At 35.4% G+C, this 14,917-nt stretch overlaps 1 protein-coding gene across 1 annotated transcript; it reads left to right on the top strand.

The window, feature by feature from the left end:
- The first annotated feature begins 636 nt into the window (after nt 1-636).
- Nucleotides 637-13,733, top strand: ATOH7 (atonal bHLH transcription factor 7). Its single transcript, XM_068688975.1, has 2 exons — nt 637-1,220; nt 10,071-13,733. Exon 2 carries the CDS (start codon nt 10,706-10,708, stop codon nt 11,159-11,161), a length of 456 nt encoding a protein of 151 aa, XP_068545076.1. The 5' UTR covers nt 637-1,220; nt 10,071-10,705; the 3' UTR covers nt 11,162-13,733.
- The last annotated feature ends 1,184 nt before the right edge of the window (nt 13,734-14,917 follow it).

Genomic DNA, 14,917 nt, shown 5'->3' on the forward strand with positions numbered 1-14,917 from the left:
GTGTGTATGCTGTGTGCTCGTCTGTCTAGGGCAGGATGCAAAACAGTATAGCTACCAAAGTTCCTAGTTAAGTTGGAAGGCATTAAGTGCAACATCAGGCCTTACAGTTAATAGTGTAAATTTTACTTAAATTGAGTGTGGATTACTTAATTTGCATAACAGTTTAATTGTAAAGTCAAAATGTAATGGTAAAGTACCATCAAAAACGAAGGAGATACGTGTATATATATTTATGTGAATATATAAAAGTATGTGTATATATATGTATACAACAATCTGTTTTAATGTTTCCTTTTCTTTTAACCTCTGTTTATGATCTTTGCCATCTCTCAGAAAGTTTCAAATTTCAGCAAGGAAAGATAATCTTGTTATAATATATTTTTAAATTTGTTTAAAATAAGTAAAAATATGCGTATGGAAAACAAAAAGACTTAACACATGCCCTCCCAAAAAAGATGAATGCTATTCTTTCATTAAATCAGTCGCTGTCTGGTTCACACTAAAATCATTATGAACTGAGGTCCTAGATGACCAAGACTTACAGCTATTTTTAACTTGGCACATTCATCTAGTCCCGGTAACTACAGTAGTATTACATAAACATGTAAGGTTAAGCATATATGTAAAATTAGTATATGGAACATCTAATGAGAATTCTCATTATCTTTACTAACAGGCTTTTTGAAGGACAATATTTAATGTTCTAAAATGTATTATGGAGTATTTAGATGATAACTACTACATATTAATAAAAGAAAAGCACAATTTGCAGTAGAGTATTTTAAAATATACTATAGCCATATAGACACATAACGATGCCATGAGAGAGGATTTTTAATTTAGAAAACTGAATACATTACATCTGAAATGATACATATCAAAAACACATGATCCATTGTTCCAATAATTTAGTTAACTTTTTAAATACTTTTGACTCATTGAAAATGTCACTTAGCTAATGATTTTTACAAATATACTCTTAAATGAGTGAATTCTTCTATTTCCTTTTTATGAAGCAGCATTTGATGGTTTAGGTCCTTGAAAATATTATTGAAAATATTATAATTTCTTATTTGTATGTATGTCTTTGAATGGCAATACTTATTTTTTGTATTTTTTTCAGGGTAAAAGTTGAAAGTTAAGAATACTTCCACATAAATACATGGACAATGTGGCTCTTACCCCAGAAATGCTGTTGTGAAATACTCTGAAAGCTGATGGTAAGTACATTTACATAGCAGTTTTCTAAGTATATGAAGTGAAGGGTAATAGACAAAAGTCTCATTTATTTAACAGCTTTGACCCATTAGGGGCTTTTAAATCATGCACCACTGACTTCAGGGTTGGTGTTGTCAAGCTACTTACAGATCCAAGTTAAATCAGGCATTTCATATTTTTGCCCTCATTCTCTTTTGTTTACCAGCAGGAGACAAGATATTTAATTAGTTTTGGGGCATTTATAATCTCCCCTGGGCCAGCTCCAGCCACAATGCTGGACGCCACTTCTGAGTTAATTCCAGTCAGACTGGCCCCTCCGGTACAACATATGGGTAACCTATAAGCCTTTAGCAAAAGTTGCAACTGAACTATTAGAGGGGTGGGACCTCCCTGCTGGGAAAACACAGTGCAACAAAGCCAAAAGGGGCCAGCATCACCAGTGGAGGTCAAGGCAACACTTAGACCAAACAGCATCTGGCAAACTGTGCCAAGTAGAAATCAATGAGAAGCAGGACAGTGGGTAGTAATTTTATGCCTGTTTGCACAAGAAAATAGCTCCTCCTGAACTGAAAAAAAATATATAAAAAATTATGAAAAGCTTGCACCATCTTTTGTCATCACCCTCTCCACTGTTGCTTTATATATTTTTATTCCAGTCAGTAGACTGAATGGTACAATTTATACATATTTTGGGCAGACAACATTAGTCACAGCATTGATTATGTTTCTGAAGATGAAGAGTTTTGAGTGTCTTCTTCTGACTTGGCTTAGGTACCCAATGTAAAACTGCAATTCATTTCCAAAATGCATTACATTCTCTTCTTCATATTACGGTAAGTCAAAGGTCTTGAAAAGGAAAAAATAAGAAAATTCCTTATACCATAAACTGTAGATCCCAGCCACTGTACATTGGTGCAGCTCAACCCACCTGAATCCTTCCCTTATGCTTAATCATCTTTTATTCTCACATTCTGTTCCTGCCTATATCTCTCCTTCTATCTCACCTTATGGCTCTTATTTTTCTCCGTTGTCTTTCTTTGTTTTTTCTCTTTCCCTGAAATTCCAAATGCCAGTGTTTGTCTTAAATAATACAAATTGACTGCCATTGAATTCAGTGGGATTACTCAAAGCTTTAAACATACTCGAGTCTTTACAGGTTCATGACACAAGACTTCATATTTTACCCCTCATAGACTTTCATGCTGGTGCAGTGTTCTGCTTCTCAGAGCAGGGACAATTCTCCAAATTTTCTAGTTTTTAAAATGCCTTGTCAAGAAGTATTTATATTTTCAAAAAATTAAACTCTTATTTTCATACTTGTCCTGCACATTAATTCTTTTTGAGTGAAGCTAGTTGCAGATTGTAAAGCTTTTATGGTATAGAAATGATGCACTAATAGCATTTCATAAATAGATTGATGATGCTGTAACACCCACTTACAGGTCTCATTAGTGTTCCGTGGTTATAGGTGCAGGGGAGATGCCAACTTTGTTCTGAGGGATCTGATCTGATGCTTCTTGATACAGAAAAGAATAGACTATAGACAATGACTTTTCACTGCAGGAAAAAAAAAATACAGGCAAAATGAATGCTCCATCACTTTGCTGGACAGAATAATAAGCAGGATGTAGAGAGCATTATTGGTCCCGTCCCAGGGAGGGCTGCTGTATGAGAAAAAAAGAACTCATGAGAAGTCAAGTGGACTAGCTGTTGGTGTCCAGAGAGAGAAATGGTGCTTTTACTCTTACAGACTGCTACTTTCTGACACTTATAAATTACATAGAACAATACATTTAACAAAATAGCTAAGTGCTGGAAGTGTTTTTTTGGTTCTGCCTTTGAAGTATGTCAAGCTACTTGCCCGACAAAAATCAGTATGTGCATGCAGTTAGTTCATTTGTTTTTAAATAGGAGTTTTTCTGCTGATGTATCTGGAAAACTTCCATGGAAGCACATTCTTACATTGCTGTGTTTTAATACCATGAAGCACCTTTTATAACTTCCTTTTTCGATTCCTCTTTATTCACAAACAGAAAACTCCACTAGTGCAACAGCTGTTTCTTCCATGGCTGTGATAAAATAAGTTAATTGCCAATGCAGAGTCTATAGTAGTGTTTGAGCAGCTTTAGTTTTCTCCTGTATATCAGCAAGATAATCCCAACATATTAAGAGAAAAAGGTATATGAGAAAAAAACAGGTTGTCTTTTCACGCATTGATAATTAATCATTTTCAGTAGCTAGCTTGAGAAAGCCCTAATGCCACACAGCTGTAAGAACCTGCTACTGCATTGTCTGCAACATATAGTTAGTATTGTTGCCTATGGACTTGTGAACGCTGGAAATCACTGCTCTCAGCAAAGTCCAAGTAAAATGCATTGTTACTGATTAGCAAGTCAGTTGGATATAGGCATATTGGAATTGGAAATTATAGTATTTAGCATTTTAGGTATATGTGTACATGTATTATTTAGGATGAATGTTGATAAATGTAATATGCTGAAAAAAAGGTATAGGTACTTCTGGGGAAGTAATTTCATTCCAGAATGAAATTCTGAACTGTCTGTCAGCATAGTTAGTTACCTGCTCATTTTCTTTGTTTAGGATTTCTTACAGCTTTTGTTCTGAATTCAAATCAAAAATCCGTTTTAAGGGCTAATTTTTTAATGATCTTGGTATTCTTTGTCTAATTAGAAAAAAAAAAAAACAACTTTTTTTTAAAACAGTGATTATTTGTGATAAGTTTTTTTTATGGCATAGGAAATGGGTAATGTAGGAATTCCAGGATAATACAGCAGTCATATGCATTATTCATATGAGTACCATTACATGATTCAGATGTACAAATCTAATAGCTTTTCTGTGGTCCTAAAAGGAAGATCCTGCCTGCCCTTCTACTGTTCCTAGCCAGGTGGTTCCACAAAAACACCAAGACAAACTTGACTGACTACATGGTGAGCTGATTCAACTTACTAACCCAGCAGAAAATCAATCCTTCAGATATATTTCTGATGGGCATGAGAGAGAAATGGCTTACTGTGTAGTCATGTAAACATCAGAATGTGCAGAGGGAGAGTATAGCCACAACTTCCTGTTCGACAGTCTCAAGCTGTTAGATCAGCTCAGCTGTTGAGCCTGACTGTACTCTGCACTGCCTGGTTCACTGAGATGGCTCTCATTTCTTCAGTCTCTAACTAAATTTATGTAAACTCGCAGTATCTGCAGTTATGTTGCAGAGAGATGGACAAATTACTACTTATTGTGTGGAAAGATATCTTCTTGCTTTTGCTTTGAACCTCACTATAACATCATTTGATGCACTTTAGCTCTCTATTAGAGGAAGGAGTGGAGAGCTGATTCTTAAGCACCCTGTCAATATAGCTCTTAGTTTTGCTAACATCTCTCATATCTCCCCTTTGCAGTCTCTCTTCCAGTCTAAGGAGTCCATTCTCATTGAGTTGTCTCTTCTATGAAATCCATTCCGTACCTTCATACCTTTGATCACCTAGAGCACTCTTCTCTTGATCATCCTTGCTTGCTGTTTCTTTTCGTTGATTTTTCATAATTTTGTTAAACCAGTCAGTCAGAAATTTTCATCTTTGGACATCTGCCTCAGGCTGAATTGGTTGAAAAGGTTGACTGTAGTGTAGCAGTTTTTACTGACATTGTAAGTTGACCTCTTTGTTTATATTAGCGGAATAAAAGGGCATACACGATTATTTTGTCTCTTACCATGATATATGTTGCACCTAGTGTAGTGAAGCTGTAGGATAGCATACCCCGTAAAGTCTGTGCCTACAGTTTCAGCTCTGTCTCTGCTTCCATGCAGCCACATGGTACTGCCACTTCCTTTGCACTGAATCAAATGATTGTGTGATTTTCATTTAAATCAATTCAGCAAACGTTCATGATAGAGAGCTGTACTTCAATGTAAGAAAGAGTATGTTTTCCACAGAGTAGGCCTGGGGAACTGACTCACCCTACAGCTGCACAACAGCTTACCCTGCCAGTGTTTGGGAGTAAGTAAGACACTAAGGATAGGAAAGGAGTAAGAGTACCTATTTTAGTAAAAGCCCAAAGTTTCAGCATGCAAGATGTAACATCAAATCACACGCTCTGCTAAAATGGGATGATGTCCTAAACTGCTTTAGCTTTGTTGCTTGAGATGCTGCGACCATAACTTTTGATTGAGGAACGCTGTGAGCTCCTTTTCCTGTTAGGTTTTGGTTAATCCATTCTATTTAACAAGATTAATATTTTTTATTTTGTTTTGTTTTCTTTGTAACATTGGTATTGCTGCAGTGTCAGGGCTCTCATTCATTTTATTTACATTTATACACTTTTGAAAATAGGCAAATAAATCCAAGTTCATATATACTGTTTCATCGCTTGCTGAGCTTTGGTGCCACCATATCTGCAGAATCCATTTGTAACCTGTCAAAGGTTTTTCATTGTTGTTGCTTTAGCAGTGCACAGTGTTGCAATATCATACTAAATTTATTTTCATTAGTTGTTTAGTTATATATATACATATATATGTATGTGATAGTAATCATTATTCAATACATAATATAGGTGGGAAACAGGTTCAAAACATGTTCCTCTCTGCCATGATAAATGAGCTCCTTCTCTATTTTGATTTTTTTTTCAGGTTTTCATCCCCCTAATTGTATAAGCATGCTTTAAAACAAAGTTATATTAAAAGACTGCTCTGTGTAGGATCACCTGAGGGGAAGCTATTTAAGTAAGATAGTGTGGCATTTATAAGGGTGAATATCAAGGAGAAATGGCTAAATTGAGAAGAAGCAATAGTTGGAGGATAGTATGGTAAGCATACCCATAAGTGTAGCTGGTAGACTGAAGGAAAAGCTCACCCCAGAGAGTATTTAGAGGAAAATGAAATACTGTAAGAACATGTAAAAAAGGTGCACCCTATGATGCTGGGAAGCACTAGGAGAAATTATTTTAAACTCATCTTACTGCTGTAGATTGCTATTCAACTTCCCAATATGAATTAGTGTCTAAATTCTCCTTTAGCATACAACATTCACTTGAGATTTGTTCTGTTTGCTAATAATCCTACAGCTGTGATAGGGGAAACAATGTAAATATAACCAAAGAAGGAAAATACATTATTCCCTGCACCACAGATTGCTAGCCTGTCTTGTGAGCCGAGTCAAATATTACTAGAGACTGAGCCCTTAAGGATAGTCACATTTTGGTAGTTACCCACCTGCTATTAATTAAGCAGCATACGGCATGCCAGTCTTTCAGATTATCTCTGAATAAACTACCTTTGAAGATCCTACAGTTGTAAGAAATCTTGATGAGGCTTTTAGAAAGGATGTACCTGAAATGAAATAGTGAGATCTGGCTAAAAGGAAGAGGTAAGATTCTTACTTTGATGTATTGCTTGTATATGTTGTTTTAGTACAACTAGAGGAGAGAGGGTGTTCAGGAAATAGATTTTAACCAGGAATGTTACTCTCACTTCATTTTAAAATTAGTAGTTAGCCAGAGTCATTCCCTACGAAAGCAATTAAATTGTGTTTTTCACAGTAATACAGGTGGAGGATATAAGTTTCCTCTTAAAGAGTGCAGCATGAGTTACTAATTTGAGTTACTAACTTGGATATCTAGCAGAAAACTTTTTATGTTTTTCTGTGTCTAGTCCTAAATTCTGAACCTAGTTCATTTCTCAATGGACTGAAACTATCCCTTATTTTCCTAATATCAGTGGCGACTTAAAGGTAATATAATAATTTGGTTTATGATTGAAAAATCATTCTTACCTGTCTCTCTTGATTTTCTCTGAGGAAAAACACAACATTTTGATTTAAAATATCATTTTGGAATTAAAATGTGAACCAAGAATAATGCTGCTAGGGTCACGGAGCAGCTCGAAATTTGTGTCTGCATAGTAAGAGATTGAGAGATTGAAATCTGAGTGAGCAGAACTTCTTCCTGGTGATTTGAATGTTTCTTCTGGCTTTAAAATACATTATGACAGAACAAAATAAGAGTAGAAGGGAAATTCTTGAGAAATCATAGACGTATAGATGAGATGAAACTAGCATAAACTGGGATGCAGACACTTTTTAGTACCACGCACAGCAGTATTTCACACTAGAACATATTATTAGTTTTCTGAAAACTAATATGGTAAGTATCTTGAGAATTGTTCGAAAGATAATTTAAAAGAATAAGATCTCTGAGAAATTATTAAAAATAAATGGAAGAGGGAGTAGAATTACATAAGTAATACTCAAGACAAGATGAAATGTTGAGAAAAACAAACCAGGGGAAGAAACCTGGGAAAATTTCACTGATAGCCCTTCTGTTATTGACTGAGCAATAAAGCAGTTTGTTTTCTAGCTTAAGATGATATATTTTCATATAGCTAATGGACTATGCAAATGAATTAAATTAATTGGTGTGGATAAGACCCTAATAATCAATTTTCTATGGAAAAGAATAGCCTTTTCATATAAGCATAAGTGTTTTTTCTTGTGCACATTGTCAAATAAAAACACTTATATTCTCAAATAAATTTATTTCTCTATTAAAAAGCAGAAACTTAAAAAAAAAAAAAAAGTGACACAAAAAAGAGGCATTTTGACCTGCCAAGAAACAATTTTTAGCTTCACTTGTAAGTCATAATATCCTGTTAGGGGTCTTAGTAAATCCAGATAAACTTGGGGCCTTATCCCGTGATTTTATACTAAGTCATATAAAGTGAAATTACACTTTGTTCAGGAAGAGAGGTAAATCACAACTTCTCTCAGGAGGTTAAACCAATGTGTTAGTCAAAGCATGATAATGATGGTGAATCAAATAGGAAGGGGGAAAAATAACAGTATATTTTATTACACTAATGAATAGTAAAATAGTAAATGACAGTAAAGTTTTTAGGAACTGTGATTTTCAGTATATTTGAAGTCTTTGTAATTCATACTTGCAGAACATTAAATCAGAAATGCTTTCTGTATTTCTGGTATGAAGTTAACAGCATTGTATTAACACTGATTTATTAATAGTCTGAACTAAGTAATAACTATCCCATGAGAATGCACAATGTTGATTAATTTAATAAAGGCCTTAATGTTATTTTATTCTTCTATATTAAAAATCCCTTGAGATTAAGCAATAAAAGATTTGACTAAAATTTATTTGTGCATAATAGGTTGCAATACTAAAATATGCTGCAGCAATAGCATGAAGATCAGACTTGTATTTTTTTTTCTGTTGCACATGCATTACTTCCCATGAAGTGTCTTCAGAAAAATAAATATTTAGTAAGTTCTAATTGCTGATCCTTCTGCAAGAGACATAAGCTTATGCAGTTTTCTGAAAGATGCTGTTTTCAAATCTCTCACGCACTTAAGTAAACACAAATTGTCATTCAGAAATAATGTTTTAATGTGTGGTAGTATTTTTTTTATGTTTGGGAGAACATCTGTCAATGCACGTAAATAGGAACATGGAACATTAGCATGAAATGTGATAAAGTTGTGCTACTTTAAAAATTGAAGATGTGTCATACATTTTGATAATGGAATAATGGAGACTCCCTACCCCAACTATCATCTCTGTTCAAGACCATTAGGATTCAGAATATTAAGAGCAGAGCAACTGGGCGTAACAGCCTACGTTCAACATCTGTCATGCTGGAGTCCATTAGTGTTCAATTGCATCCTATTGTTTTTGGATTATTCAACCTCATTTCATTGTCATTGCTTCTGCTAGGGATTAATCAGCTGTTTACAACTACACCAAGTTTTAGAGTCATAATGAAAACAATTGAGCCATAGTTCTAAATAAATATACAGTATTCAGCCTCTAATGAAAAAAATTAGTAATTTATGAATGCTGGTAACAGTTTAATTAAGTTTGAAATCAATACAGATAATAAATCATTGTGTGGCAGTTTTTTTTTTGTTTTGTTTTGTTTTTGTTTTTTAACCTTCTGTGTTTATCATAACATGATCATATGATGTTTCCTTGTAGGTTCATGTAGATTATGGTTTTAATAGTATAAGTACAGTAAAACAGAGAGTTTTGTTTATAGTGTGTGCGTGAATGGTTCCTTCATTATCAGTACAGTTAGTAGCAGAAATGGTCTCTTACCAGCAAGCAGATTCTTTTTTTCACATCTTTTATTCTCCTTCCCTACTTAAGGATATTCCTAAGAAACATTTTGTATTTAAAACCACACAAATATGCATATGTACTTTATGCACAGTATATTAAAAAGGACAGTTTTCAGACTGTTTGTATGCATACATGCTTTTGCATGTCTGTATCAAAACCTCTCCAAATACTTTTACAATTATTCTTAGATAAATCCATAGCTACATTTTAACTGTTTAAATATTTTCTAAATTATTTTCATAACATCACTGACATGGAAATATACAATACCAGTTTTTCTCAAGGTACTGCACTCTGCAATGGAGTGTACTTGAATCCTAAAGGGCTTCTGATAATTTCAGTCTTCTTTCAGCACTGTATAGTGTGACACAGTAGTATTCTCTGCCATATATCACCAAGCTTATTTCTCCTCTCCTTCATTAGAACGATTATTTCTTTTAGCCCTAATACTATCTAACTAGAATTTTCAGATAATGTATGAATACTACAATGCACAGTGAGAGATTTTTTTCCCTGAGTTGCAACAGATTATCCATTGAAAGGATCTTTTGCTTAACTGCCTAGAGTCTTGTGGGGCCAGCCAGACACTGCTCCAGATGGCAAGTTGTTAGGGCTGGACAGAATGGCTTTGGAAGACTTCTCAACAGATGAAGGCTGTAATGTTCGGGTTTTACTGTTTTTTTTTTTTTTTTTTTTTCCTGTAGTTCCCAGGGTGGGAAGGTACTGGGATGGAAAGCAGAGTGCCGCCCGCCCACCTGCTACCACCTGTTTAGCTTTTGCAGTTTCTATAAAGCCTCTTCTTGTCTGTAAGACACAATCATTGCTTACCGGCAGGAGTCAAGAAAGGAGAGGTTTTTGTTACAAAGTTATGTCTTCAGATCGCAACAGTTCATCATTTCAAAATACTCTCCGAAACTGAATCAGAACTTCTTTCATTCAGAATGGCCATTGGAAGTGATGTGTTTTTAATTCAGTAAGATCCTTCTTGGATTAAAAGGACAATCTTCTTCAGTAACTCATATTTTGAGAATGGAGTTTTCTGTGTTTTCTATCCCTTTGAGTTCACAGAAATGAAAAGAATGAAAGCATAAGGCATTGAGAACTCTTTAAGCAATCCATTAAGCAATAAGAAGCAATTTTCAGACACTTCCGGAAGAGCCAGAAGACCTTTTGTTTTGTTATTCTTTAATGCTAAGAAAAAATCCTCGTTGCTGTTTGGAAGAAGACTCAAGAAGTACACGGGCTAGTCATAGGAGTGCCTTCCACTACCGCAGTTTAGGTGCTTCATTTTTTAAAAGTAATTTTCGTGTGTGTGTGAAGCTACAACTGTAAAACAAAAATGAAAACCTGTAAATCCAGTAATTTGGATTCAGGTGTAGAATCAGACAGCCAGTGTGGAAGTGGACCAGGCTGTGTTGTGAAGTGCAGCTCAGAAAGGATGGAGAACGCTGCCAAGAGAAGACTGGCTGCTAATGCCAGGGAGAGAAGACGGATGCAAGGACTGAACACAGCCTTTGATCGTTTGAGAAAGGTGGTTCCACAGTGGGGTCAGGATAAGAAGCTCTCCAAGTACGAGACCCTTCAGATGGCTTTGAGTTATATCATGGCTCTAACAAGAATACTTGCTGAAGCAGAAAGATACAGTACTGAAAGAGAATGGATAAGCCTTCACTGTGAACACTTTCATCCTGAGAGCTACCACCATTATACGGGACAAAAAATGGCCACGGACAGTGATCCTTACGCACAGCGAATATTCAGCTATCACCCTGATCACTTTCAAATAGCTAATTAGAACTTATTATGAACTAAGAATATGCAGCAGGCAAGATGTGTAATTTAATAATTAGCAAGAGTTAATCTGCTTGAATAAGGTAATATTGGCATTATAATAGCTCATTTGTGTTTGCATCTTACACTAATTTGACAAAATAAATTTGCTTTGAGAACTTTAAGTCAATATACATTTAAGAAGATTGAATTTATTTAATGCTGATGGGAAGTGTAGTTTTAATTCAGCATCTTTCAGACAGTTGCTTGCTAGTTCATTTGACTCCTTTAAATAATGCTTTTTCTTTGTTAATCATGATTCATGACAGTATTTTCTACAAGTCATGGGACGAATTGACCCATGTGTGACTGTATGGAATAACACTAGAAATGAATTTAATTCCATGTTTTATTTTTACATCAGCTTTAAAGTAATTCTTTGTTTTACTTTCATATAAATGGCTCCCATGGGAAAAGCTTTATAATGTATTGGAGTTCTAGTCCTCAAAGAACTAACTTTCTTAAACTTTGTAAGTTTGACATATGGGTTCCAAAGTTGCGTAGGTTTGCTTTAATCCAACTTATGTTGTATCTTGTATGCTCAAAAAAGAGCTAGTTGCAAGTCATGAAAAGAATGGCTTTATTTTTAGTGGATGTAAAAGTACGTGATTATATACTGCAATGAATGCTCGTGTGAAAACAATCTAAACTTCTAGATTTTTGTAGAGTTTGTGTTTGCATTTTATTTTTTAATTTTATGTTATCTGGAAACAGTAACAGATTTTGTAAGTCGTAAATAAAAGTGTTTTCTATGACATGTCCTCACATGCTACCTTAAATTCCTACTCTAAAAATTACTTACTAGTGTCTTCCTTGCCCTGAATGTTCTATTGCTTCCATCACAGTCCTGGCAGAAAAATGAACTAGCAAATGATGTTTGCTTACCCAGTTACAGTAGGAAGTGTGTTTCCTGTACCCTCTGAAAAACAGCCTTTGAAGATGAGTTTGGTTTAAAGGCATAAAGCATTCTTGCAAAAGAGTTAATTTCATCCCTGCTGATGCCCTGAATTGTCTTTAGTTTGTTTGCTTGCTGCTTCTGCTTGTGGAAGATAGAGGGATCTGGGCAGAAAGGGCAGAAGAGGAAAGGAGTTGGGAAGGTTAAAAAATGAGAAGGAGCAGGACAGCTGGAGAAGCAGATGTGTTTGTAGCAGGATGTAGAGTCCACAAAAGTTTGACTGCAGATGCCTGTTGTGATGGCAGCAGACTGTGAAGCTGAAGGGTACTTCTGCTGGTGCTGCTGATGGGAGTTTCCAGAAACAAGCCCCTTACTAGTGTTAGCCATGTGGGAGAAGGAGAAAAGGAGCTGCTGTTTGAGAACAGCTGTTAGTGGATTTCCAGCAGGGAAGGCTGGCAGGTTCCCTGCTGGCTGCTGCCGTATCTTATATTTTAGAATTCTTTCAAATGACAAATGAATAGCTTTGATAGAAGCTATTTTTAACAGTTGAGCATCTTTCAATGAAAAACAAAAGCAGCAATAAGAACTAAGCTCTGTTTTGGGGGAGGGTGACTCTGCCACAGGAACAGTTACATACAAAGACCTGACCTTATCATTTGCCTTCTCTCTGAACTTCCATTGACATTTTGCCCTTGCTCACTGTCTTGCAGACATTTCGAAAGCCAGGAGTCAGACTGTCTCTGGAGTGAAAGCTGCTGGGACAGACTTTCAGGTCTAGGTTAAGCAAATAAAGAAGAGGCAATGTATGTTCTGAGCAACTTTCTCCCTTAAACACTGGTATTCTGGTGTGTTTTTTAATATGTATTTTAGCCTCTCTAAATGTGGTATTGAGTAGAGGTAATGTTTAAAATGTGGACTTTTTCTTATTATGAATTACATTAGCTCTTTATCGGCAAATAGAAAGTGTCCTTTGGCTCAGTGCATGTGGATTCAAACTTTTGGGAATTTAATGTTGTGCTCACTGGATTCTTTGCAGAAATTTATAGAGAGAGATAATAGAATTAATTGTTGTCCATCACATACCCAAGTTAATACAGTTGGAATTACACTTACTGTTAAGTGATCAGTTTATGTACGTAATCAATACAATCTTCAAATAATTAAATGATGTGCCATCTTGTACTAATTTACTAGCTGTAAACTTTGGGCAGAAATTGTTTCTTGCACTACTTGCACAGCAGTGGGTTTTTCATCCTGAAGCACGAATATAATGCAAATAAATTATGCAAGACTCGGCTTAGTAAAAGAGAGCTTTCTTAACCCTGTGTGGCAAGGATAATACAACATAAAAATATACATACCAGAGTAGCATAGAAGAATAGTACAAATGTGTACTACTGGCAAGTAATTTGATTTTGTGGGATGTGACTGCAGTTTATATGTAAGCTATGTAAAAGTATGTGACAAACATCTCTCGTCCAATTCTGTTTCTTTCATGCAGCATTGTAATTTATTGTTCACTGATAGTGGTCTGATGATAGAAATAATTACAAAAATAATGGTTTAGCATGCAGTGAGTGATTAAATGATAATAAGTTCACATGAAGAACCGAAATTCAGCATAAAAGTTCAAAAATGTGTGGTCATATTACTTAAAATTATTAAGAATTGAAACCAAAGCCCTAAAGAGCACTGTGAACACTTTGTAGATGAAGTCATTGCATCAGTGTCTGTTATTAAATAATATGATCCCCACTCTCTCAGATTTGGTTGTGCTAGGGAGAGGTGAATGCTTTATTCTCTTTAACTGACGTGCAATCTATTAATAATTAGTAATGCTGTTAATAACTGAAATGTGCTTTTACATAACGGTGCAGTATTTTTGTTTCTTGGGATAGTGTGGTGTTAAGGTGAAAGTTAGGATTTCTGATTTACTACAGCACTTATGGCAGCAGAGTAAGTTCTTTGTAGTGTATAGATAGCTGTCTGTCTATTGATTATATGTCAAAGCTTTTAGGGAGGTATAATGAGGGCAGGGAGAAATTTAATCATTCAAATTATTTTTGAAGGCAATGTGAACAGCAGATATTCTCCACGCTGGTTTGGACTCCTCAAACTCAAGAACTATTTGGGAAGTCATTTGTTTCTTTTCCTTGCTTTCCTTTACAAATACTTTAGTGACTCTGTGAAAGGTAAACTTGACCATTTGGCTTGGGTTTGATTGTTGCTCCAGCACATTTGTTCCCCACTGTCTGTTTGACGTTCCTCAGATAAGAGTAGTGACCCTTTTTCTGTACTAGACTTTTAAGAATACAGGCATTTGAAGCCCCTTCCACTTAGTTAAGTTTTTGCTTCTAGTAAGTCTCCAAATGAAGGAAAAATTTAGATTGGCAGAGCTTGGTGTGTTATTACAGCCTGAGTTTTGTCTGCTCGTAGATTTCTGTCCCACTATACAGCAGTGCAGACCTGAGATACTTCTACTTTTAATATCAGTACATAGCAATTCTAGAAGCACATTGTGAATACACTGAAGATGAGAAATGCTTGCTTCATTAAATATATGCTGCATCCTAAAGACATACATGTTCCACTATTGAAATTCAGTGCTCAGTTCTAATGAACTATCTGTAGGAAACTAACCTGTGTTCTTCTAGAAGGTTCAGACTGTGTTTCAGGGTTTTCTCTTTGAACTAGTTATAGGTGCTCTTCCACAATTCTTTGAATCGTGTCACCCTGTTTTATCAAGGTGGCCAAAGTTATTTTTGAACTCAAGCTGGAGTGACATTTTTAACAGCAGTGACTTTTCAGTGCTGAAAATGGAACTAG

The sequence above is a fragment of the Anas acuta genome, chromosome 7, assembly GCF_963932015.1.
Source record: "Anas acuta chromosome 7, bAnaAcu1.1, whole genome shotgun sequence".
NCBI classification, from domain to species: Eukaryota; Metazoa; Chordata; class Aves; order Anseriformes; family Anatidae; genus Anas; species Anas acuta.